General features: G+C 41.4%; 1 protein-coding gene across 5 annotated transcripts in view; it reads left to right on the forward strand.

Annotated features, from left to right (window-relative positions):
* Positions 1-43: 43 nt before the first annotated feature.
* The window catches only part of LOC147210672 (translocating chain-associated membrane protein 1-like 1), a 29620-nt gene continuing 2624 nt past the window's right edge, over positions 44-27039 (forward strand). For 3 of the 5 annotated variants that reach the window (XR_015101283.1, XR_015101284.1, XR_015101285.1), the window contains exons 1-10: positions 66-800; positions 4702-4762; positions 4856-4974; positions 5196-5312; positions 5391-5449; positions 5579-5663; positions 6985-7055; positions 9485-9589; positions 9686-9829; positions 12388-12548. Coding sequence is in view for 2 of the 5 variants with exons in the window: in XM_086114612.1 (XP_085970738.1) it covers positions 681-800; positions 4702-4762; positions 4856-4974; positions 5196-5312; positions 5391-5449; positions 5579-5663; positions 6985-7055; positions 9485-9589; positions 9686-9829; positions 12388-12548; positions 14727-14800 (1116 nt within the window). In the remaining 3 variants the exon portion in view is untranslated. Of the gene's footprint in view, positions 801-4701; positions 4763-4855; positions 4975-5195; positions 5313-5390; positions 5450-5578; positions 5664-6984; positions 7056-9484; positions 9590-9685; positions 9830-12387; positions 12549-14726; positions 19745-27039 lie in introns of those variants that run through there. The other 2 variants (XM_086114612.1, XM_086114622.1) reach the window with 2 other exon arrangements.

Consider the following 27039-nt stretch of genomic DNA (forward strand, 5'->3'; position numbering starts at 1 on the left):
GGATCATTTTTTGAGATTTTTCATAGATCTGTTTCGTTTTCTCAAAAAACGGACACTTAAATACTGACCAAATCAGTATTCCCAATTCCTCAAGAAGTTCATGCAAATGCGAACTAAAGCGAGATGTTTCGATTGAGTTTGATTGTTTCTGATGCAGTTCTTGGATGTTGTGATACTTAAGGTTACATGTCAGGCACAGAATGCGTTCTATTTGACCGGGTGCGTACATTTGATAGGGCGATACATTAGCAGTCTTGACATTTGCACGTCGTAAGCAACACTAAATCATGAAAAAAAAACCTGCAAGCATGCTTGTATATTCATCCAAGATATTCGAGCGTAAATGTGCCGCTTAGGTCTTTTCAAGTGGAGTGGGTTCGCCTACGTCAATAACAGGGCGGTACTTGAATGGGCTGTTCAGGAAGGGCCCCTCATCATCTGGCATTACTAGGCTGTTATTATTTCATGAGTGTTAATTACGCTTTGGTTAATGTTTGGTTCGCTGCGTTGTTTAGGGACACTTAACTAATGAGCAGTGGACCGCTGGACTGCGGGGGAGAGATCGACCCTAAAGGGAAGGGAGACAAACATCCATCGGCTGAACTCGCAGGCTAGCAGCGGTAGGATCGCGGCATCCCGGAGCAGGAGGAGGCTGAGGCTGAGAGACCCGCCTGTGAGCCATGGGTTTCCGCAAGAAGAACAAGAGCCCACCGGTGTTCAGCCACGAGTTTGTGATCCAGAACCACGCCGACGTGGTGTCGTGCCTGGCCATGATCATTCTGCTGGGCCTGATGTTTGAGGTACTGTACTGTATGAATGCAATCGTGCTTATCAGCCTCCTAGCATCTATGAGGTTCCCTTAGCTGGCATGACAGCACACGTATTCTTTGAGGGGCCTATACAGCATGAACGTAATATTAAGAGTTATTATTATTTTTAAATGTAGTGGAATAAATGCATTGACACAATGTCACACTGGCATTTTGCAGACAGCATAGTGTAACAGAGTGCAATATTTTAAGCAACTGCAGTTGAATTAGTAAATAATAACAAAGGTAAAGGAAAATGTAAGATAATGAATATAGTACCCAAAAAGAATACAAAAAAACCAAGAGAATAAAACATAATAACAGGTTGCAAGTTGCATATGCTCTTTTCTTACTGCTTATGCAAGATAAGGAGTTTACATTTATTGAATCCATCCATTATCTCAGACGGTTATCCTCACGAGTGTGGCAGGCATGATGGAGCCGGGGGTACACCCTGAAATGGTTGCCAGCAAATCGCAAGACACACACACACACACACACACTAAGGGACAATTTAGAGTCCAATAAACCTACCATGCATGTTTTTGGAATGTGTAAAGAAACACCCAGAGAAAAGCGCCACAGGGATAACATGTAAGTTCCACACAGAGAGGCTGGAACCAGATACAAACCCATGACCTCTACACTGTGACGCGGACATGCTAACCAGTCAACTACTGTGGTGCCCATTTATTGAATCCAAACCAGGGGTGTCAAACTCAGGTCCTGGTGGGCCGCTGTCCTGCATGTTTTCCAAGTCTCCCTGTTGCAACACACCTGATTCAAATGAACAGGTCTAATGTCAGTCATTCAATCATTTGAATCAGGTGTGTTGTAACAGGGAGACTTGGAAAACATGCAGGATAGCGGCCCTCCAGGTCCCGAGTTTGACACTCCTGATCCAAACCGTTAATCGATATTATCAACACTACCAATCAAAACATCCTGTATCCATGCATCCATTTTCTGGACCGCTTAGTTTCATCAGGGTCACGGCCCGGGGGTGCTGGAGCCTATACCAGCTGACTCCAGAGGAGAGGCTGTGTGCACATTGGCTTGGTCAGCCACAGGGCACATACACATGACAATTAATACTCACATTCACACCTTAGGACAATTTACATGTAGAGTCTTCAGCTTTACCAAACATGCATGGTTTTGGAATGTGGGAGGAACTCAGAGGACCTGGAGAAAAGGCAAATTCCACACGGTATAACTGTAGCCCTGGTTTGAATTCACATTCTCCCAACTATAATAATAATAATAATAATACATTTAATTTTGAAAGCGCTTTTCATCGTACTCAGACACTTTCCAAGAGTTTAAAACATGGGATAAAAAAATACACTTTAAAGCTAAGCATACATGATTTAAAACAAATACATTTAAAGGAAGAAAAACAAAGCAGAAATAGGTAAAAGAGATTAAAAGGTGTTAATAGCATTGTGGAACAGGTGAGTTTTAAGAAATGATTTAAAGGATTGGAGGTTATTACAGTTGCAGATGTGTTGTGGTAGAGAGTTCCAGAGGGTGGGGGGCAGCAGCAGAGAAGATCCGGTCCCCCCAGGTTCTGAGCCTGGTCACGGGGATGGCGAGGAGGTTTGTCTTTGAGGAGCGGAGGTTGCGGAAAGGAGTGTATGGGTGAAGAAGGTCGGAGAGCTAGGAGGGGGCCTGATTGTGAAGGGCTTTATAGGTAGCTAGGAGGAGTTAAAACTGAATACGCTGGGGAACGGTGAGCCAGTGGAGGTTTAAGGACGGGAGTGATGTGATCGATCACGAGTGTGGGTGTGTGTGAGAAGGTGGGCGGCGGCATTCTGGATGTACTGTTGTTTTTTGAGGAGTTTGGAGGTTGTCCCGTAGAGGATGCTGTTGCAATAGTCAAGTCGGATGTGCTGACCATTCGCCCACCAAAATATCAGTTTTTTAAATTAAAATATGTAAATGCAGAGAAAACTGTCCAGAACTATTACTGTGTATCAATAGTATAATATATGGAAAATTATAGGGGCGTACGCATATCTCTGTTTCTAAAATATCAACTATAATGTCATACTATATAACTAAATAATTACAGGTGCAGGAATAATACACATGAAAATGTCACGTTTTGCATAGTGGTAGTTGGAGGACCCTAAAAAAGCAGGGAGGAGCAGGGTGGCTGACCAAGACGTATTTAACAAAATGTAAACAGGAATACACTGGAGAAACTCACTCAAAAACGCACTCAAATAAAGTCCAGAAAACCCCCAAGCAATCAAAGTAGCAAAAACATAAGGCGGAAAACAAAACATGACACGTGCACAGAGACGCTCACAATGGACCGACACCGACTGGTCGGACAGGGAGTCCTTTTAACCAAACACGAACTAATAACACAATGACCAACAGGTGTGCAGCTGCAGGCAGAGCCCTACAGTGCCACCTGTTGGTCACAAACAGATCCATGACAGAAAATCTCTTTTCCAAAATTAGATCAATAAAAAAAAATCAAGCTTGCCATGCATTGTCTATTATGTCTTTATTGTGTATGGTTTATCTATTAACTGTTTTGAGCAGGCTGAGACTTAGCCATTTTTTTTTTCATTATTTGTAGAATCATCATGTCTGGCTAAACTAATCAAAATGGATTTATAACATCTTTAAAAAGGGTGCCTCACGTGTACTGGTGTTTATCAATGACATATTTGACACTCATCCAGCCATCCATTTTCCATCAGAATTGCAGATAGGATGGAGCTTATTCCAGTTGACTTTGGGAGAGTGGTGGAGAAAACAACGGATTGATCATTAGACAGTGTCAGGGCAGACCGTTAGGTGTGTCTATCCTAGCCCATTTTGTTGGGTGCTGAAGCACCCCCAGAGTGAGAGGTGTTGAATGACAGAAAAAAGTCTTCATGTAAACCCGACACTGTGTGTAGTCTTACGATCATGTGGAATAATTCGAGTGAGCAACCCTGTCTAATCTCAATAAGAATCTCATCACCTTTTCCACCTAATATCAACACATTATTATCATTGCAATTCTGCTGCATTCAACTGTTGGCCATTATTTATGTTGTTAGGTAATTAATTAGCTGACATTTTTTTCTTGCTAGCAAACAATACATGTGGTCAGACAGTACCGTGTCCTTTTTGACTTGCAAGGAGAGAAATACGCTTTTGGCATGCTAATGCACTAGTATTAAAGCCAGGGTGTTACTGACTACCCAACTGACTAGATGCCCATCATCATTGAAACTGTTATTGGATTGGATTTTCGTGTCTGCAGGTGAGCACCTTTTTTTTTTTCCAGCGGTGAATTGTGAAAACCTGCAAGATGACCAAATGCCCCCAAAACTCTCAGCACCCCTAACCTTCTTATCATAGAATCGCCCCTGGGGTAAACATAGACCAACAACTGTGGGTTCAGTCCGCAGCGCCAATGACTGACTGGCAAACAGTTCAAGGTGTTGTCTTGCTTTTGCCCTCATGGAGCTGAAATAGGCTCCAGCTCTCACATGACACTGAACAATATACAAAACAATATACAGTCTTTCTAAGCGGTACAGAATGTATGGAGGGGTGTTTCTATACTTGTCTATGTGGCGTTTGAAGCAGCACAGACTTAACTTTCCATCCATCCATCCATCCAGAGTTTGAAGCGGCACAAACTTAACTTTATATCCCTTAAAACGTAGTTAGTTCCACATACAGTAAATTCTACTTGCTCGTCACTTAACCTTGTATTTTTGTCTAACAGATCATTAGAGTGGAGAACTTGTTTGCACTTAGTTTACAACTAGGCTGCAGAATGAAAGTAGTTTTCAAACATGTTTGTCACGTCATAACACATTCTACATAATCTATAAGCAAGTGACTGAGTTAGTCCATCAACATTTTCTTTGCATTCCAGGTCACAGCAAAGTTTGCCATCATGTTCATCACAGTCCAGTACAACGTCACGCACGTTATTGGTGAGTGGAAGGCTTGACGTCAGGTGATCATCTCGTCTCAGAGTTCAGTTTCAGCAGGCTCATATACTTCTGTGTATGTGTTTTTCTTTTCAGATGAAAAGAATGATCCGGTGAACCTTTACCATTATGGTCCTAAAGATGTGGCTACTGTGTTTTTTTACCTTCTAATTGTTGTCATTCTTCATGCCCTGATACAAGAGTATATTCTTGATGTGAGTACCGGTATACAAAGCCCTGCAATCATACTTTGCCTCTTGTAACACTTTGCCTAAATATAATGGCTATTTTATATTATTAAACTTTTCAAACATTTTTTTGGACATAAGTGTCACTACAGTATTTTGGCCTTGATTTGGCTTCTTTTTTCTTGTAAATATACATCATTTCCATGCTTCATATCCCATTGTAATGTGTTGGTCTTGTTTGGTTCCAGAAAATGAACAGAAGGCTGCATCTATCAAAGACCAAACACAGCAAGTTCAATGAATCCGGGCAATTGGCAGCATTTTACCTGTTCTCCTTCATTTGGGGCTGCAGCATCTTGACAGGGGTAAAAACACATCTCTTTATTTGGTCGCACTCTACTTTCATATAATCTCTTTGTCTTTCCATCTTTTGTTTTTGATAGGAGGACTTTGCAAAAAATCCCACTTTCTTATGGGAAGGTTACCCACACACTCACATGGTGTACGTAAATATTTCCTTTCATGTCACAATTTTGATTTAAAAATAAAAATATCATGCAGCGCAAGAATGAACTGCTTACAAATGTTTGGTACCCAGGTTGAACATATGCACAATATCTGCTCTGCTCAGTTTTCAGGTCAAGTTTTTCTACATTTGCCAAATTGCCTATTGGCTCCATGCACTTCCTGAGCTATACTTTCAGAAAGTACGCAAGGTAAGTCATTTGTAAAAACTCTGTGTGGTAGCATATGATCAAAGTCCTTGTGTTTCAGTTAGGATTTGAAGGTGGCATGCACCCATAAACACGAAGCTAATGTGCTTGCACCGCAAAGTTTTCTTTGACATTTACTATTGGAGCTGAGCTTTTAAGTGGTGCTTTATAGCTGATGAAATAAATCACACTTTAGTTACACACAACAGTTTGAAGTTTATTTATATGAGCTTAGCAGCAAATGGGAGCAGAGGGATGTCAATGTTTAGATTAACTGGAAGAAAGATATTTTGAAATGTCGCTGTAGAGAAGGGTGGGGGCTGACTTTAGTGAGAGGTGTGCTACACCTTGAATTATCTAATCATCAGCCAATCATAGGTCAGACACAGAGTGACAAACACAACCATTCTCATTCACATTCACATAGTTGTTGGACGTTTTCCATTAACCTCATATGCCTTTTTTTTTTAATTGCGTGAGGAAAATGGTGAACCAACATAAGCACAGGAAGTTTCCAACATGCAAACTCCACACAGAAAGTAATGAATATACTGTATTTCTTTCAAACTGGGGTTTCCTAGAGAATATAAGTAAGTACAGTAATAGGTGTGGAATTGTTCACAAAATCCACGGTTCGATTCCTAACTGATAGTCATACATATACATATCATTCATAAACATATAGGCGAGTTCAGCTCATGCGTTAAGTAATCTCTAAAGTCACCTCTTCATTTTTGGAATATGGACACATGCAATTCTCAGCTTTGTGAAACACCACAACAATGGATTTGAAATGAAACATGCAAGATGCACACTTTTTGCTTTTTTTTTCAGGGTACAGTATTTAATTCCAAATCAGGTGAACATTGTAACAGTTTATGTGTATGCCTCCACGTTTTTTTAACCATTGCATATCCTCGGGTTAAGCCAAGTGTTGGTGAAAATCCCAACTCTTCATTCACAAACAGAGTGATTTCCAGCGGGTTATCCAAAATAATTCCAAGTCATCCATTTAATGTACCAGAAATCTTGTGCCGGAGAAATAAAGACTGGGTAGTGGTGGCTTACAATGGTGACACTCACGTCATGAACCCAACTGGAGAAGCCTTAGAGGCGGGACGTGCGCCGCTCCAATATGAGTAGCTGCCACGTTGCATGAAGAATGTGGCGCACATCATGTTGTGAATGGACCAAACGGAATATAGAAGAACTAAATTCAAACTGTCAAACTGAAGGGTCTGGATTGTTTTCAAAAACGGTTCCACCCAAGTAAGTCACTGAGTTTGTATCATTGACTCTTTTCTGATTTGTCGTCTGTCTCTAGGAGGACATCCCTCGCCAACTCTACTACATTTGCCTTTATGTTGTTCACATCACTGGTGCCTACATCTTAAAGTGAGTACATATACTGTATACGTAATGTATGTCATCCGCAATATGATTTCAACTGACTAGGCCAACAACAACTGTGCTACCGTGTTTGATTGATTACACACGGCTCGATAAACCAGAAAGGAGGAATATTACCGGTCTTCCATCTTTCATGCAAATGAAATGAAAGCAGTTTCCAGGTGTCAAAGTAACACATCTTTGACATGTTTCAAAGACAAAATACACATATCAAAATACACTAAGGATCAAGAATTTCAGAACACTTACTACCTTTACCAAACCTTTGAAAGGAATTAGGTGTACTGTCTCATGCAATTGGGCAACTGCTCGGCCTACCTCTCTTTACTGCAGCTGTGATGACCAAGAACAGCGCTATGGGGTGGCCAATCCCTGCATGTTTTGAGGTCTGAATCATAATTGAACTTCCATCCATTATCCGAGCCGCTTAGCTTCACATTGTTCCCACGTTAACTTAGAGAGAGGGGGAGAGAGAGAGAACCACACAAACAGAGGGTATGTAGAATTACTAATAATATTAAATACTGTATAAGTAAATTATTAGATATTGAAGATGGTTTCTAACACATACGCCAGTGGTCCTCAACTAGAAATGCTGTAGGGCCACTTTTTTTAATTTATTTTTTTAAATAAGACCAAGGTCCGGTCCCATGCACGGCGGTCATGGGGAGCAGGGCTATATGCCCATTTAGTATGGTCAAGCCAAGCGTATACAAATCAACACTCCTCACAACCAACCAATAATGGGGTGCATGAAAATAACAATTATTCACTTTGCCAGTACACAGCAAATAATGAGAGGTATTGTGTTGAGGTACAGGAACTCTTTTATTTTGTTAAGTTGTGCCTGCTTAATAGTAGAAATAGCCCTTTTAGGGAAATAAGTCATTTTTACTTTAACTTTGTTAAACAGTAGTTGTCTTTTTTTCCCTTAATTTAACAAAAGCAAAACAAAATACTCATTTTACCAAAATAAATACTAAACATGAAAACAAAAATATCCTTTTCATTTGTACAATTCCCCTTTTCACATCCCCTCTGAAATCACTGAAAAATATATCAGAAGAGGAGTTAAGAACCATTTTAAATACTGACACAAGGGAGCACAGGAATGTGCAGTGCTGTTCTTCCACTAAAGGTGAATGCAATGTCTGAGGCATGCAAATATTATTTGAGGACGCCATTGGGATGTTCATTTACCATGTTGCGGTGTTCTGCTGTTAAACAGCTGCAAAGATCTCCGGGTAGACGGGAGCAAAACTGCACACAATCGAAACCTCCCGCGATTCGTCTTGTCTAATTGTCTGTGTGCAGCTCTCCTGGGCTGAAGCTGTGAGCACACTGTGGCGTCGCGCATGCGTCTGTTTCCTGACACAATCACCCATTTTGAATGCGTGTGTATTGGGATAGACGCGTGCTGACGCTTATATATGGGCACACCTTAAGTTCAGAGGAGCCAATCAGCGCATCGTATATGCTGACGCTTATGTATGGGCACACCTTAAATTCAGAGGAGCCAATCAGCGCATCGTTATCGCCGACATGCCCTGCTCAGCCAGGGTCTCCAGTTAGTCAAACATTATACACACACAGTCGCGCTGCTGCGGTCCTCTGCAATACATCTGTTCGTGCACGCAAAGAATACAACGGATAATTTTAACAAGTGATCGCGGTAATGCGCAGATTATATTCCAAAAATAGAAAATGTATAACGTAAAAATCACTTAATAAATTATTATTTTATACAATTTGCCGAGGGTCCGGACAGAGGAGGTCGGCGGTCCGGTCGTGGATCGCGGTCCGCCAGTTGAGGAAGGCTGACATACGCCATTTCTGATTCAGAAACATGCCACGAATGTTTTTCTTATGGTCCAATGTGGAGGCACTGATGACACACAAACTACCAGTCCCATAGTGTAGCACAACAGCTGCCTTAGCGCACAAAAGGCGACCGGTAATCATGTCAGCTCTGTCTACATGCGAACTGTGTGTATGTTTGGTAGCGTCACATGTGTGGGCAGCTGTTTTTCTATGATGAATGTTAAAAGCTTTTGGACTGGAGCGAGTCCATTCAAAAATATGCTCCTGGCAAACTGGTGACAATGGTTCACTTTTACCGTCTTTCAAGCTAAAAGCAAATTGACCAGGTCAACCAATCTGGACAGCGAGTTCATTTCAATCTACAACACAAGATTGCTGTGTTAATGCACAGTGCCTTTTTGTGAGCTCTGGATTTGTCAAATTTCACTCTTTCAATCCAAGCAGGGGCACTGTCATTTTTAGGTCAACACCTTCCAATAATTCGCTGTTTTAAATTTGAGTTTTGTTTTTGTTTTTGTTTTTTAATTAAACCAGTTGTAGATTGAGCCATTGAATCAGTGGAAGTTTCTCTGTGCTTGTTCTCATTTGTCCAGCCTCCACCGACTCGGTGTGGTGTTGCTGGTTCCTCACTACTTGGTGGAGCTTCTGTTTCATGCCTCACGCCTCTTCTACTTCAGTGATGAGAACAAGCAGAAGGGGTATCATTCATACAACTAATAAGTTGGTGACATACAGTACCTCAATTACATTGTATCATGTAATGCCATTTTGTTTTGTTTTTTGTCTTGTTACAGTTTCACTCTATGGGCTTTGCTTTTTGTCATCGCTCGTCTCCTCACTCTCACTCTGTCAGTCCTGACGTTTGGCTTTGGTTTGCCCCGGAGAGAAAACCAAGGCTTTTCGCTTGTGGAAGGCAACTTTAATGTGCTCACCATAAGGCAAGTCCTGTAGTGCCATGAATGTGACTGTACTGTATTTTGTACATTTGACAAATCTGCACAGATTATTTATGTGTAAAACACATTTTTCTGAGAAATATTAACATTTTGTCATTTTGTAACACTCCTGTGGAGATTCTTAATGTGCATTTGAGTACAATTCTCTGCTCAACTAAAATTGTTTTTTCAGGATTTACTAGTTTCTCGTTTCTGTCAGATCCATGTTCTGCTGAGCAAAAAAAGGCGCTTTCTTTTTGAGGCCACTTTTATCCTGTCCAGAGGAAATCAAGACTTGGATGGCACAGAATTTCTTGTATTTCAATGAAAAGAAAACAGAAGTGATGGTGTCTGGTCCCAGTGGCCCTGTAGAATTGAGCCCCCTGGCTCCTTATCTTAACCTTCCTGTTGTCCTCGGGTCAAAATGACCCACCACTGTGTTAAAAATGCCCCAAAAATCCCCTAAATTATATTTTTTTAACTTGAAATTTTATGACTTTTCCTAGATTGGCCCCAACTGCAGAAAAATTGAAATGTTGCTTTTATTCACATTTCCATGGAAGCTGTACAAAAAAAAGTACAAAGGTGGTCTTCGGGTCAGAATGACCCATGAGGCAAATAGAGTTGAAATCAAGGTCACAAAGTTATTTACACACCACAGAATGTTTCAATGTTTTAGTTGTGTCTCAGATCAATTCATAGAACACGTGAACAAGACAGTAGCAGACATAAACAAGACAAGATAAGGTGGCGTTCTCGCAGATGGCAGAACTCTTTTCTGTGGATTTCAAGGGGTTATAAAGGTGCTTCAGATGACAGGACCCCGAATTCTCTCTGTGCTGACGCCATGAGTGTGCGTTATGACATTGAAGAGGCTCTAGAGCTGATTTTTTTCTGCTGCCCAGCAAGACAACTGATTCAGAAGATGAAGTGGAGGATGTATCAGAAGAAGATGGGGAGGAATAAAACCCAGAGCATGATGAATCATCTTCAGAACAAGAAGAAATCCCTGAAGCTGAAAGAGAGACTTTCCTTTCAAAAATGGCAAAATAACATGGCCCTCAGCAGCATACAACCAACAAGGCCAGCATGCAGAACAAAACGTACAGGAGCTCCTGAGAAACCTGATGATCCACCTTCCACAGCCACTTCCCCAGCAAGGGCAAGTAAGAGGAAAAAATGCCAGTTCTGCCCTCAAAAGAAGGACTGTAAAACACATACTGTGTGCTATAGGTGAAAGAAATATATCTGCAAAGGCTGTGCACTTGCATACTGCGCTACATATGCTAATTAGTTGAATGGGTTATCTTATTTTTCATATTTTTGTCTTGTATTGTATTGTCCTAACTAGTTCACTGGAGGAAAAAAAAGAAAGAAACTTTAGTCATTGGAATGAATACAGATGCATCCATAACTCATTTTCGCACATTTTTTTTCCTTTTCTTAAGCTATAGAAATACAAGTGAAAAGGGAGAACTATACCACACATAATGTGGTGAAGGACAAGTTGTTTCTTCAAGCAATATGAAATTTGGTGTTTAAAATTCAATTAAGCTGCTTATTTTGGGGATTTAGTGAAGATGGGTCATTTTGACCCGGAGGACACAGGGTTTGTACAGAAAATGAGGACAACAGGAGGGTTTTAAGCCAACTGTCTTGAACGTGGGTCTTAAACCGGACAGTGATTTTAAATTGGACCAGATCGAGCCTTTTCTGATGCTGATCGCTCTCTTTGGGATGACCTCCCGCTGAATGTTAAGCAAGCCCCCTCGCTGCCCATCTTTAAAACTCCAACTAATTTTCTGGCTTTTGACTCAGCATGAGACTTGATTTTTAGTTTTACTGTTTTTGTGCTTTCTCCTGTCTTAGTTTTTAATTTATTGTTTATTGTATGAATTATTTTTGCTCCACGTACAGCACTTTGTATACACCGGTGCTTGTTTTAAAGTGCTCTATAAATACAGTTGAGTTGCGTTGAGTATTAAAGATCTATAATCAGGTGTGAACATTAAGTGGTATGTATATAGGCATAAAATTCTTACTGCGACCCAAAGTTAAACACGTCGTGTATTTTGCGGTGTTTTTGTTTCTACAGAACAGAGCAGCTGGAGCTTGATTAGTGTTAACTAACAAAATGTGTAACCGAGCAAAAACAAAAAAGTGAACGTGTCGAGGCATTTCTATATGAATTTGAGATCATTCGTGAGTGAGGAGAAGCCACCAACGAGGCAGTGGCGTTTGTGGTCATCACGATGTGCATCAGCTACGAAGGCATTTTTTTTTTCAAGAGTCGAGTTATGAACAATAAATTCCACACAAGGGTCAGTGATCATTTTTTGACGAATTTACTCTTGTGCCTAACCCTAGTGAACATCGACTGCTACAGTAAACTACATATAATGGTATTGGAATGCATGTTGAGAAGGTCCAGTTGTCTATGTGGTCATCTAAACCATTTATTTCAAGTTTGCTATTTTACTCCGTTTTAATGTGAAAATATAAATCACTGTACACCCAAATTATATGTTTTAGGTTCACGTGTGTCTGTATTGCCCCTTTAGGATGGCATGCTTGGCCGCCATCTGCCTGACTCAGGCTTGGATGATGTGGAAGTTCATCAATTTCCAGTTGAAGAAGTGGAGAGAACACAGCCAGAACCAGGCATCAAAGAAGAAAACAGCCAGCCCAAAGAGCAAACCTCACAAAAGAGAGCTGACAAGGGGTGAGTGGTTCTGAGCCTCTGCATCAAGTCGACCAAACTGACACTGTGAACATACTTGTCGTGGAAGAGGTCACGTCTAAGTTCATCGGAGACTTTTGTTCTTCTGGAATAATACTCACTACTCTGGAAAAAATGTTCTTGAAAACAGGAAGGGCTGTCATTTTATGTAGGTTAACAATATTTAACTACCGGTAATCTTCCAACGTTCATGAGTTGTCATTGTGGAAGGAATGCAACGGTTTTTATGCACATCCAGTACAGGCACTCGATGTGGAAGAAAATATCGGCTTGCACTATATAACAGCTAGTGAAAAGACTTTTGAAAGCCACTATACCACTGAGCGGCGAACAATTGCGAGTGCTTTTGAAGGCAGTGAATGTCGCATTCTCGTCAGCATTTGTCAGGGTTCAGTCAAGGTCGCAAATGTTCGCCAAATGTTCGCCTGTACTTTTTTTTTATTGACAAGAAAAATACCACGAAAGCTGTTGGTGAACATTAGGCGAACGTTTTACGAATCTTTGCGACCTTGAATGAACCCTGATTAACTCTGATGAGAGCGCGCATTTTTCTACCTTTGCCAACAGTCGTGTTGATTGTCCCGTTAATTGATCTTTGCCATTGTTATCGAGTTATTCGGCGAAATGCCTCGGCGCCTTGTGGCGATGCATTGTTCACATTCAGTTGTTTCAGTGGTCAAAAGAAAAGAAGAGGGCATGTAAATGGCCCGGTAAATTGGAACGATATAGCTTTGTTCTCACAAAGCGAATGAAATTCACGCCATTGTCAACGATTCTTTGTTACAAGCACTGAGAAGACCTCTTTTTTTCAACCGGATTTGCAAAAAAGGTACGGTAGGTGTGGTAATCAATGAATATCTCTGGTTGTTGTTTAGGAAAACATTTGATTCAAAATATTATACATGTACATGGATGGACTCATGTACGAAAACATTCAAACTATATGAGTGCGTGAATGGAATCCTCAATCGTGGTTAGCAACTAACAATGCTGCCGATATAATGTACGGAGTGGCTGACAATGTAACAGAACTATGTTGTAGGACAGCAACCCACTATGACGTGTGCTCTCAGTGCTAGCAGGAATACATGGACCTGGTAGGTCATCCCATCGTTTGCAATTTACGGCACAGCACAGCATCGAACTGCAAACAGTAACGCTGGGCTAATAACTGCAGCCAACATAATTTACCGTTCTTCCAATCCTGATGGGTCTCGTCTCCACTCCATGTCCGGCTGTTCGGGCTCAACACACCATGAATGTGGTATTACGTTCAAAGACATAATGTATCTTTCCAAGAAACAACGATTTGATACCTATATTTCAAAGTGGAACATTTTGGTTCAATTCAATGCACTCACATCTTTTAAATCAAACCCGTTTTTCCGATTCATGTTGGTTTTTTTGTCACACCCCAACTCACTACCTGGAACTATAATGTTTCAGAGGATGAACAATTATTATTAATTATTGATTCAAAGACCTTTTGGTCCACTGAGAGAGAGAGAGAGTGTGTGTGTGTGTGTGTGTGTGTGTGTGTGTGTGTGTGTGTGTGTGTGTGTGTGTGTGTGTGTGTGTGTGTGTGTGCGTGCGTGCGTGCGTGCGTGCGTGCGTGCGTGCGTGCGTGCGTGCGTGCGTGCGTGCGTGCGTGCGTGCGTGCGTGCGTGCGTGCGTGCGTGCGTGCGTGTGTCCCCTTAGGGAAAATCCGACGCAATTATAACAAAATAAAAATATATTTGGGCCTGGACTTAAATTATTTAATTAATTAATTGCCGAAAGAAGTCACACTTTTCCATGACTGCGCTCCATCAGAACTTTGTTCAGTAGCCCAAACCCTGATAATAGCGATCAAGCTGACGCATAAGCTATATTGAGTGATGCCTGTGCAACAGAACAGGCTAACTACATGTTAAAAGATACGTACAGACCTGGAGAGTGTGTGTGTATGTGTGTGTGTGTGTGTGTGTGTGTGTATATATATATATATATATATATATATATATAGAGAGAGAGAGAGAGAGAGAGAGAGAGAGAGAGAGAGAGAGAGAGAGAGAAAGACTCCATCCCAGTTTATTTGTGGTATCTGTCAAATGCTTTCTTGACTGTAATGTCGGAAACATTGCACTAAAACTTGGTGTTTTTGTTTACTTGTTTCATCAGCAGGAGCTGCTAATGGAATTGTGAAGCCTGACGATAAAGCATCACCACGGGCGAGAAGAGTTAAAAACTCATAAAGATGGCGCAGTTGGGAAAAAGCTGACGCGGTGACATACTGTGTGCTTAACAATGTGTCTAAATCTCTCTAAACAAAATCACACTAAGAAACCTCGTGTAGCCGTCTCTTTCGAATTCAGATTCACTTTGTGAAATACTGCGAGTTATTACCTTGGTTCTCTGCCGGTTGGAGTTTGGCAGGACCGGGTCGCGTCTGAGGCTTTAAACCAGTGGTGTCCAAAGTCGGTCCTCAAGGGCCGCTGTCCTGCCTGTTTTCCAGCTTTCCCAGGAGCGACACACCTGATTCAAATAATCAGGATTGTTCTAATGCTGCTTCAGAGCTGGCTGATGATCTGATCATCTGAATCAGGTGTGTTGCAGCCCAGAGAGATGGAAAACAGGCAGGACAGTGGCCCTCCAGGACCGGAGCTGGACATGCCTGCTTTAAACCGAACAGATTTCACTCTTCAGAAAAAGTGTCCTTTTGTGTACAACCTTGATCTTCTGTTGAGTTATGACATAGAATGAGTCCACATTTCAGTTCTTTAAATTGAAACTTAATGTGAAGTGTTAATTGACACATCAACTGCACAGGGTTGATTGGTTGCTTGCTTATTTGTTTGGTTGTTTCGGCTTTGATAGTGAAACTGACCAAACAGGCTGCTGGGTCATATCCTAAAAGCCTTTATTGCACAGCACTAAAGCATCCCTAAAAGTCACTCTGTGTATAGTTAGTAGTGTTATTTGGGTACTGCGTCAAAGTTGGGACCGAATGATCATTTATTGCCATTCCAGATGGTCGGAGCCTTTGAAATCCAACACTGGATTGAGGCACTTTTTCTTGTTGCATTTACAAAACGCCGATTCCAATGAAGTTGGGACATTATGTAAAATGTAAATCAAAACAAAATACCTGTACAATGATTTGCAAATTTTTTCCAACCTATTGCATATTCAATTGACTACACGACAAAGGCAAGATATTTAGTGTTCTGATAAACTATGGATTATTTTGCAGATCCTTTTTTAATTTAATGGATTCAATTTGCAAAACCTTCCAAAAAAGCTGCGACAATGACAACAAAACACTGGGAAAGTAGAGCTGCGAGAAAAGAAAAAAACCCACCAGTTTGGAAAATTCCACAGGTGAACAAGTTAGCTGGAAACAGGTGAGTGTCATGTCTGGGTATAAAAGGAGCATCCCAGAAAGGCTCAGTTGTTCACTCGCAAGGATGGGGAGAGGTTATCCACTTTGTGAACAATTGCATGAACAAATAGTTCAACACTTTCACAACGTTTGTCAACATACAATGGCAAGCAATTTAGGGACTTCAAAATGCATAGTCCATAAAAATCAACAAAAGATTCAGAGAATCCAGAGAAATGTCTCCAAGTAATCTCACTGAGGGACGAACGTTTGCGAGTGTTCGCCAAGGTCGCAAATGTTTGCCAAATGTTCTCCAGACGTTCGCCAACAGTTTTAATGGTTTTTCTTGTCGCAAGGAAATGTTGAACATGTAAGGCCAAAAACCAACATTGAATGCTTGCGACCTTCGATTCCTCAGGCAGCACCGCATTAACAACTGGCATATTTTTGAAAAGGATCTTGCCACGTGGCCTCAGGAGCACTTAAGAAAATCATTGGCAGTTAACTCAGTTTGTGGCTACATCTGTAAATGCAAGTTGAAAATCTAACATGCAAAGCAAAAGTCATCGATCAACAACACCCAATGATGGTGCCGGCTTCTCTCGGCCCGACTTCATCTGAGATGGAAAGTGGAAAAGTGTGCTGTGGTCTGCTGAGTCCATATTTCAACTTTTAGTCGGAAATCATGGATCATGTACTCAAGGCCAGAGGGGAAAAAGACCATCCGGATTGATTTAGCTTTTGCGTCAAAGTGTGTGAGGGCTAAAGTGGGCTTCTACACTAAAGGGTGACATTTTTGAGGGAATCCTGCTGGATTCTGACAGGATGGCAGTCAACTTTATGTTTAATTTCGGGATTGGGACATTACAGGAGAAAAAGTTCAGAGGAGCAGGAGTATCCAGGAGGGGGGAAAAAAAACTTTGGATGGATGTGCAACCATTTTTAATGTAGATGACCTCCTCCTGGGCGCACAAAGGAAGTGAGAGTCTTTCTGAACAGGAGCAGTGGAGTGGGACGGAAGTGAAAATCCACTCCAGTGTCACGCTCTAGTCCAGACTTGTCTCCCATTGAAAATGTGTGCTGCATTATGAAGCGCAAAATATGATAACGACCACTCCGGACATTGAGCAACTGAAGTTGTTAATCTAGCAAGAATGGGAAAGAATTCCACCCACAAAGCTAAAACAATTACTGTCCTAAATGCTAACGCTAACAACGAGTGTTGTTAAAAGGACAGGTAACGCAGTGGTAAACATGCACTTGTCCCATTTTTTAGAACGTGTTGCAAACTTCAAATTCAAAATGAGTGAATAATTGTAGGCGGCATGATGGTCGACTGGTTAGCACGGCCGCCTCACAGTGCAGAGGTTATGGGTTTGATTCTGGCTCTGGTTTGCATGCTCTCTCTCTGTGCCTGCGTGGGTTTTCTCTGGGTACTCTGGTTTCCTCCCACATTACAAAAACATGCATGGCAGGTTAACTGAAGACTAAATTGTCCCTAGGAGTGAGTGCGATGAATTATTGTTGAAAAAAAATGATCAGTTTGATCATTAGATATCATGTCTTTATAGTGTATTCAGTTGAATATAGTTTGAAAATGACTTGCAATTCATTATATTCTGTGTTTATTGAAGTTTTGCACAACATACCAACTTCAGCGGAACCGGGGTTTGTTTCTCACGAGCCCACCTGGTTCTCAGCTTCACCCTGTGGTCCACGTCTGGAAGCTGTACTGTCACCGTTGAGTATGCATACAGTTAAATCCAAGTAATGAGCATGAGCAGACATTTGAGCAAGAAGGTGGCAACTCCGTGTTTTTGTATGCTAACAATGCATGGTGGTTTGAACACACAATGGCTAACTCTAACCTGTGCTATTGAGTTTGCTACTCTCTCTCCCCCTCTATCTATTTCACACACACACACACACACAGAAGCATTCAGTGGCCTTTTTTACAACTGCTGCAAGAGGGTTATTTATTTTTATCACAGATTATCGATGGTTATTATAACCAACAAACACAGCAGTACATAGCAACTGTGCTCAGTTATTCCAAACAATACAATCCTTCTTCAAGTGTCCTTATAGGTGGGTCGTATCACTTTGTCTGCTTGTGTTTGATCTGTTTGCCTTCTCAATTCTTTTTCTTTCACATTTGGCATCGAGCCATGAATAGTTCCCTACATAAGAAAAGGCAAGTGTGTCTCAGTGTTCTGGCTATTGTACATGCTTGTGAATGAACTTGGCCTGAATTATGTTGACGGCATATGTGTTCCTCTGTTACGTGTCTGCTGAAGGAAAAAAATGACAGCCTGTGGGCAGCGCATGAATTGTAAGAATCTGTCAATTAAATCCTGCCTCCTTTTGTCCCATGCCAAGTGTAAAACATGCCCGTTACAAATTTCTGTGTTTAAAAGGCTAAGTTGCGAAAGTTCCAGTTGCTAAATATTTCTGTGTTTGCTCAAACCCCGGCCGACATTATTTTTTTTTTTGAGTGCCCGCGATTGTATTTAGGTGTTTCACTAGGAATCACGCAGATTGAGCGATTGGGCCTTATCTCTTGTGGACTCTTGGACCAGTGAAGACAAGGCATTCACAATTTATTTGGAGTCTCAGTGTAGAAAGGAAAACAGGCAAGAAATAAAAATGCCAATCCTGTTTGATACTTTGAATTCAATTTATTGGGCCGTGGCACACACTTGAGGGCAGAGCAGAGGACTATCAAAGAGAGAAAAGGAACCCTACGCTGTAACAACTAGTATCAGATTTTAAAGCTATTTTTATATTGGGGGCCACTCTTAGACTCTATTGTTATTCTAAACTGTGTGAATATACAGTATGTGTTGCATTCAAATTGTTTTTAATCCAAGAATGAAGCTTGCTGAACTGTGAGTGTGGCCATATATCAGTGTGTGAGTATATATTTACTTTCAATGACTTTATTTGATTTGTATTTTTACCCGATTCTGCGTCTATAATCTCATGAATTACACAACCAAACATTTAGAACAGAGGTGGGCTTTTTTTTTCTTTTTCTTTTGCTCAAGGGCCACATTTGAGTTCTAAATTGAACAGATAGGGCAGGTAAACTAAAAATAAATAAATAAAGTAAACTTTTTTTCAATGTGTATTATAAAAAAAAGTTGAAATCTTTTTTTTTAATCTTATTAGTTGTGTGTTGGATAATTTATCAGTAATTTAATTATAATCGGTCAAACAATAACAGGTCAACAGCAAATTTTACTCAGAGATGACGTTTTGTGTTCCTAAACATATTTTTGAGGCTGATTTCAAAAATGTCTTTACTTGTTTTCTCGCACATCCGTTGTTCGAGACACATTCATTTTTGTTTTTAGGTTTGACCGATAAAAACGTGCGCAAGCTGTATGTGGCCCCTGGGCCATAATTTGACCGCCGTCTATTTAGAGGTGTGCTCTTCTGCAATCTGCAATTTGGCTTTTCATTATGAAGTCCACTGCAGTCCATACAAAAACATGTACAGTATAGGTGCTCGAAATGCTTTTATTTGCATTAAAAAAACATCACATAAAAGACACATTGACTATTGTTTTTCAAAATTATACATTGAAGATGTTTGTATAAAAGTGATCTGTTTGCCTGTTAACTGCAATGGAAAGTTGCAAATGCATTTGCTTCCAAAAAGGCCCATTTTAATTGTATTCCCATGATTTCATTTCTGTATGGATTTATTTTTATGTTGTTGCCTGTTATGCGATGATTGTGTATTTTCTGTCTTGAATATGTTGTGTCTGAAATGGCCTGATGTTATATATAAATACCATATATATTTATGCAATCGCTTGTGTGTTTCAATCACCTTTTTTAATGTGGTTACGTAAAGATTTTTGTTGATGATGCAAGCCCCTTTAACCGTACTCGAATCAGCTGCCCTAACACGAGCACCTTTCCATTCACACCCTCTAAATCCCTCTGTAACTGAGAAGTCATTGTTTATCATACCATCCACAGCCAGGGTTTCGTGAAATAAAAGGTACATATATCCAGACACTTGTGCAACACACTCATAATACAAGCAGGATCTAGTCGAAGTAAAAAATCAACATTTATCCATTCATTTGCTGATCCGCTTATCCTCACAAGGGTCACGGGGCATGCTGGAGCCTATCCCAGCTGCTTTTGGGCAGTAGGCGGGGTACACCGTGAACTCTTTGCCAGCACAATGCAGAGGTGCAGGGTTCGATTCCGGCTCTGGCCTTCCTGTGTGGAGTTTGCACGTTCTCCCCGTGCCTGCGTGGGTTTTCTCCGGGTACTCCGGTTTCTCCCACATTCCAAAAACATGCATGGCAGGTTAATGAAATTGTCGCTGGGTGTGACTGAGTGTGAATGGCTGTTCATCTACATGTGCCCTGCAATTGGCTGGCAACCAGTTCAGGGTATCCACTGCTCGATGATGGGATAGGCTCCAGCACTTCCGCGACCCTCGTGAAGATAGACGGATTAGACAGTGGATGGACCCAAGCAATGGGATTTATTAGTTTAATCCTACATCTTGACAATAGAGGGCATCGCTGCGCTCCCCCCCACCCCCCTCCCAGCGAAAAGAAACAGTCTGCATTTCTTGGCTCCATGCAAAGCTGTATTTAATAAATTATATGTCGCAATTAGAAAGAGTGAACATTGTCTTACCAACCAGTCGTAACTTAGTTCAGTTGATGTGATCCTCACACTGTCAATCAATCAAATCATTCGAGATTTTGCATCATAAATCTAAATCTGGGTGTGTTTTCCCGACGTTGGCCTTGCGTCCATCGACCTTGTGCAACTTGACTGCTGTGACACAATAACAGGAGGTTTGTATTCATCAATCGTGATGAATGAGTTCTGCAGGAAAAGAAAACACATGCAGCTTCGTGTGCACATGTTGAGCTGCTCCGAGTAATGGCTTTTTTCAGGCCAAGCAGACAGTGTGATGGATCAATTAAGACGCAGCCAGGAAGGCTCCACCTCTGCAGGGTCGCCACAAGGATGAGAGTTCACGCACACATTCTCCACCAAACACACACAAACTCATCAACAGCCCAAACTACATGATCTGGAGTGCCCAATATAAAAGAGAAGAGAGCATACCCTCCCAATTAATTCCTCCCTTCCAAGCAAGGCGGATAAATCTTTCTGTGAATTGTCAGTATTATGTGTAATTTCCATATAAATTAACTTCATTAAAAGTGGAGTACTTTCTGATTTAACAAAACTCATTTTAAATTCTGTATTTAATAGGACATGTAATCCCAGATTTGCAGACAAATAGCTACCAATTAGTTGGGATGGGTCTGTGGGTCAGTGTGCGTGTGCGTACGTGCGTGCGTGTGTGTGTGTATGTTATGTGCTTGCATGTGGATGTGTGCGTGTAATCTCTTGTAAGAGATTGTAGTCCTGCAGCATTGTTTTCACTGATTGTCTGAGATGAGCAAATGGGCAGCAGCTGGTCTTCCAGACTTTTTTTTTCCCATGAAGTGCTCTGTGAAGGGGATTTGACCTAAGACGTTCATGAGTTTGCGGCTATTTGTGGGCCAGCAGACCAATGGGGACTGTTTGAGGTGGTCAGGAGAGCAGGTGTACAATGATGAAGGACAGTAGAGGGGGGGTAGAAACATCTGGAGGCGTAAGAAATCTGGGAATAGAAAGGAGACGGGAGTTAAGGGGACATGACTCAATGAAGCAAGGGGAGGAAAAACAGGCAAACAAGCCGATCAGACTGATATGGTCTGGTTTAGAACTGAAAGAAAGAAAAGTGGAAAAGTGCATAATTCCTAATCACTATTTGTCCAAAGAGACAGATGCCCTTAAAGATGGTTGGAAAAAAAAGAGTAGTATGAATGTATATGTTTGCATGCCTGTTTGGCTGCAACAATAGAAATTATATCGCAACTATTTACATTGAATGACCTTATGGCGGGAATAAATGATAAGCAGAATAAATTTGGCATGCTTCTTCAATTTCTGAAAGCATTTAGTTAACAAATAAAAAGTGCCTTCTCAGTTCAGTTCATTGATTTGTTGCCATTCAGGATGATTGTTGAAATGGTCGATTTAGCCAATTCATAATTTCAGCTGAGCTTCGTCTGGGAGACTTACTTTCGAAAGTGAGAGACAATATTAGCCTTCACAGACAGCGATATTTGCTTCCGTTTACCTGACATGTTTTCAGACCATGTGCTCAGGACCACGTGGTGCCTCTGGAAGTACAACTATATACGAGTCAATCAATAGCGTTGCTAAACAATGGGGAATCGCGCACTGTACATTTTGTTCATAAGCAAGGTCGCCCTGGCAGTTAGCTTCCCACGGTTCATTCTAACAAAGGCCTTTTCACTATTTTGTGGGAAAAGTCTGGTCGTTCTAATGAAGTTTACATTATAAAGGTGTTAGTTGTAAGCAAAATCGGCAAATGGAAAATGAATTACGTGAAATTGTGACTTTGATTTGTGAATGTTACAGGAGTGGAAACGTAAACGGGGTATGTTGAAAAGAGGTTTGACTGTATCATCCAATTTTATTTCGCTGGTTGAAATGACTGAGGTACGTTTGGACAGCTCTCAACTCACCTTTACTTAAAGGGCGGTTTAAAAACAACCATCACTGTACATGGAGTACAAATTAGACAAACAAAAACAAAGAGCTTTTGTTACCATGACAACTAAGAGCATCACTAGGGACCAGGGAGTGGTTACTCATTTGAGTGCAAACTGCATTCCAATAGGCTCTTTTGCTCTTGATGCATGTTTTATGCCATCCATTATGATATTAATCTGTTAAGGACATTATTGTTCAATATCATTTTAATGAATGCATTTGTATAAATAAAGACCCGTCCCCCAAAAGAATCGATGTATCTGTTTGAATCTTACCCATGTTATATATTTACCAGTGCAGCTGCCTTTTAAATTCCACCTCACTGATGGTGTCCAAATTGAGGTGCTGCCAATGGTGAAACTGAAATGTATGTGTGTGTGTTTTCATGTTAGTGCATTAGCTGTTCCACTATCCTCCTGAAATCTCATCTCTACCTGGTAAGAATTTTAAGCAGCTTCTTCGTCTCACCCTCCCACACCTCACTCTACAATCCCCTAAATCCTCACTGGGTGACTCTTAACAATGAATGCCAAATTGGTTAATAAAGCATGAATAAAAACCTGAAGCCAGCCTGCCAATAATTGAAACAGTAATAACTGTTGAATTTTGCAAATTCTTGAAAACTAAATATGATTTTAAACTCGAGCACAACTGCTACTATTCCTTTCATGAAGAGAAATTAATCCTCAAAAGTACAGTGTATACCGTGTGTTTGTGTGTGTGTGTGTGTGTGTGTGTGTAAAGAAAGAATTCCTCGTCTCACCCCCCCTCGGGTGGTGTCCGTCCCTCGTTCAGCTCGGGTCCTCTACCAGAGGCCAGGAAGCTTGAGGGTTCTGCGCAGTATCCTTGCTGTTCCCAGCACTGCACATTTCTGGACTGAGATGTCCGATGTTGTTCCCGGGATCTGTTGCAACCATTCATCTAGTTTGGGGGTTACTGCCCCGAGTGCTCCGACCACCACAGGCGGTGTCACCTTTACCTTCCAGGCTCTCTCCAGCTCCTCTCTGAGCCCTTGGTATTTCTCGAGTTTCTCGTGTTCCTTCTTTCTGATGTGTCTTTCTGATCACTTGGGACCGCTACATCCACTACAACGGCTTTCCTCTGCCCTTTATCTATGATCACGATATCTGGTTGGTTCGCCATCACCATCTTGTCAGTCTGGATCTGGAAGTCCCACAGGATCTTTGCTCTTATATATCTTCTTATCTTATATATCTTCTATATATCTTATAGATCTTCGCTCTTCGCTCTCTCTCTCTATCTATCTATATATATATATATATATATATATATATATATATATATACACACACACACACACACACACACACACACACACACACACACACACAACTGCTACCATTCCTTTCATGAAGAGAAGTTATTCCTCAAAAGTCGACCATGTTTGGTCTGGTAACATTCAAAATGAACAGGGTTCTTCCTTAGCTACAGTCTAATCATGAAGGCATTCAAAAAGATCATTCTTGTCCAGTGGAATGGGAGCAGGAACCCATCTTTGTTGACTTTACGTGAATGGCATTGTGGTCTGCTATTTGTGTCAAATGAATTATATGGCACATAGAGAGACACACAACCATTCTCAGTTTACACCACTGTAGATTGGGGAGAAACCCCCACACTGCCTGCACAGAGGTCAGGTGAGTGAACCACTCCACCATCCATCCAACTACTATCTGAACAGCTTTATCCTCACAAGGGTTGCAGGTGTGGAGCCTATCCCAGCTGACCTTAGGCAGTAGGCGGGGTACACCCTGAACTGGTTGTCAGCCAATCGCAGGGCATACACAATCACACTTAAGGACAATCTAGAATGATCAATTAACCTACCATGCATCTTCTTGGAATGTGAGAGGAAACCAGAGTGCCTGGAGAAAAGGGCAGAACATGTAAACTCCACATAGGAAGGCCAGAACCCAGAATCGAACCATGGACCTCTGGATCGTGAGGCGGACCTGCTAATCAGTAGAACACCGTGCCGCCCTACCACTACACCGTCAATGGCCAATTTAATTCTTCACTCACCATTTCCGAGGCCACCAACATGATGTGTAGTATGTGCCATAATTGCCTGCAAGAGGCGGAGCCATGACGTAGCGGCAGTGAAAGACATCTTGGCCCAGCCGTGTCTCCAATTCAGCGTGACATTTTCTTGCTCAGATTCTGACGAATCTCACTGACACCGCATGGTTTGCTGACTCTGTGTCAGACAAGGCCAGCGCTGCAGCTAAATAATCAGCCAGGGCCTGTGAAGGCGAAAACCTGCCTGTGATGAGAATGAGGTTGCATCCTTTGCGTTTAAATGAATAAAAAAAAATTCACAAATAGATATCTGGATGCCACGTTCATGGCCATTTAACCGGCCGGGTAGATCCCAGGATGTCTCGCTGTCAGATGAGGAAGCGTGTGACACTGAGGTGCTTGCTCATGGCCTGCCAGGTAGTGGACTTGTTTTGTTTTTAGTTTTAGTTTTGTTTTGTTTTGGGGGGGGGGGGGGCTTTTCTATGACGGCTTGAGAAAATGAGAAGAGACAGATTTTCATCTATAGGTAAGCCATCGTATCACTCAAGTGGTGCATCGCCCCAGTTAATAACTTCCAAACATGTTAACACATCCCTTCCTAACATGGTGCCATGCATTAAAATGAACCAGAGGGTTTTTTGGGGCAAATTCAAGACTAGACACAAAAAAGTATTACTTCCTTTCCCCATCAAGACCTCAAAATGGGCCACTGGAGGTTCGCTTTAAAGCACCTTTTCAAACTGCTAGTATTAAACTCTAAAAAGCTTTCTTGTGTAAATGTACTTTCCAAGAACAGTCACATTTCTGAATCCCTCATTGAGTTATGCACTAATCTCTTTTTATTCTTCCTGGCAGACCCTTTCATTTTGCCTGATGAATTAAGCCTGACCCACAAGGCTAATTACTTTAAACCTCCACCACAACCCCCATTTCAATATTTCCTTACTTTCTGAGGTCCTACATTTTCTTCATCGCTAACTTTCTGAGACACTTCAGCACAGTTCTACCTCTGTTGCACTACTTTTATTACAAAGCCTCTATGCTTTTCTTTTTGTTCTTTGCCTTTTTTGCCCACTTATTGATGTTCCCACCTACCCAGGAAATAGGTGGTATTTATCATTATCTGTGATCTGGTCCTTACTCCAAACTAAATGCCACTATCTCATCATCTTGTCGCGATTCTCTCTCACCCTTCTCTTCACTTCTCATTCTCTTGCCTTCACACTGTCACTGTCACAACAGGATATATTGACTGTGTGTGTCTGTGTGTGCGTCTATCCAGCTATCTGCACTCTCGTCTGTCTGGTATCACCATGGTGATGGTTTCTGCTGCTTTCTGTCCCTTGCTTAGTGTATCTTGGCAGCGTTTGGACCGCTGTGCCGACGCGTCCCAATTCATAGGCCACCTGGCAAAGACGTCAGTGCTCCATGCTGGACCCGCCAGCTCGCATATGGAGCCTGCATATGGGTCTCATCTTTAAGAGATGGTTGACCTGGAGGAGCGACAGTCCCTCCAGTCAAACACACAAAGCAAGTTCACAGGAGGCCGGCCCCGGCGAAAACAGCGGAGAGTTGTTGAATGACGGTAACATTTCTATACAAAGAGTTCCAATTAAAAAACAAATCTTTGTGTACCACGCAATAAATAAATATGAAACATGACATATAGGTCAGTAGCATACAAAGTCTGATCGTTTCACATATGAAACTATATTCATTTGTCAACGTTACTGTATTTACAAAACAAGGCTTTTGACACAAATTAATTGAGTTAAAATTCATTCAGTAAAAAGATGTTATCAGGCATAATGCTGATGAGTAACATTAATATCTTTCCATTTTATGACGTATTCAGTTTGCCACTGTTTCAGAAACATGCTGTTGTTTATGGCGATACAGTGAATCAGAATTTCCCAAAAAGCGTGCCGTGGGAGATTATCAGGGGTGCCATGAGCTACTATTTGTCTGAAAACTATTATTTGTAAATTACAGCTATATCTATAGCTATTCAGCTACAGCTATTCATCTATCGATGCTAGCTATGTATAGTGCCATCAGATGAAAGAAGGTACAAGTAACCTTTATTTCAGCCATTCTCTAATAGTGGGGTGGGCCCCCATAGGGGCTGCACGTGTGACCTCAGGGAACAGGTTTATTGTGGTTGTTTTTTTTTTGCCATACTAGAATAAAGTGTAATTGAACATTCACTTCAGTAGGTGGCAGCGGCATTCTTATTGTCTGCTAATAAGGATAAAATGTTTTGCTACCGTTTGGAACCAACCAATGTCATTGGAAGGCTTCTCCTCCAGTGTCGCACTTGTTGGTCATGTCATTCGCTCTGTTTTGTTAAAAGGACTGCCACGCCGACCACTCGGGATCGGATTGTTTGTGGTTCTGTCATGGGCTTTTGTTTGTTTGTTACTTTGGTTTATTCAGGTTTTCAGGACTTTGTTTATG

The sequence above is a fragment of the Hippocampus guttulatus genome, chromosome 1 (genome assembly GCF_054856545.1).
Source record: "Hippocampus guttulatus isolate MCC_2025c chromosome 1, RoL_Hgut_1.0, whole genome shotgun sequence".
Taxonomy (NCBI): Eukaryota; Metazoa; Chordata; class Actinopteri; order Syngnathiformes; family Syngnathidae; genus Hippocampus; species Hippocampus guttulatus.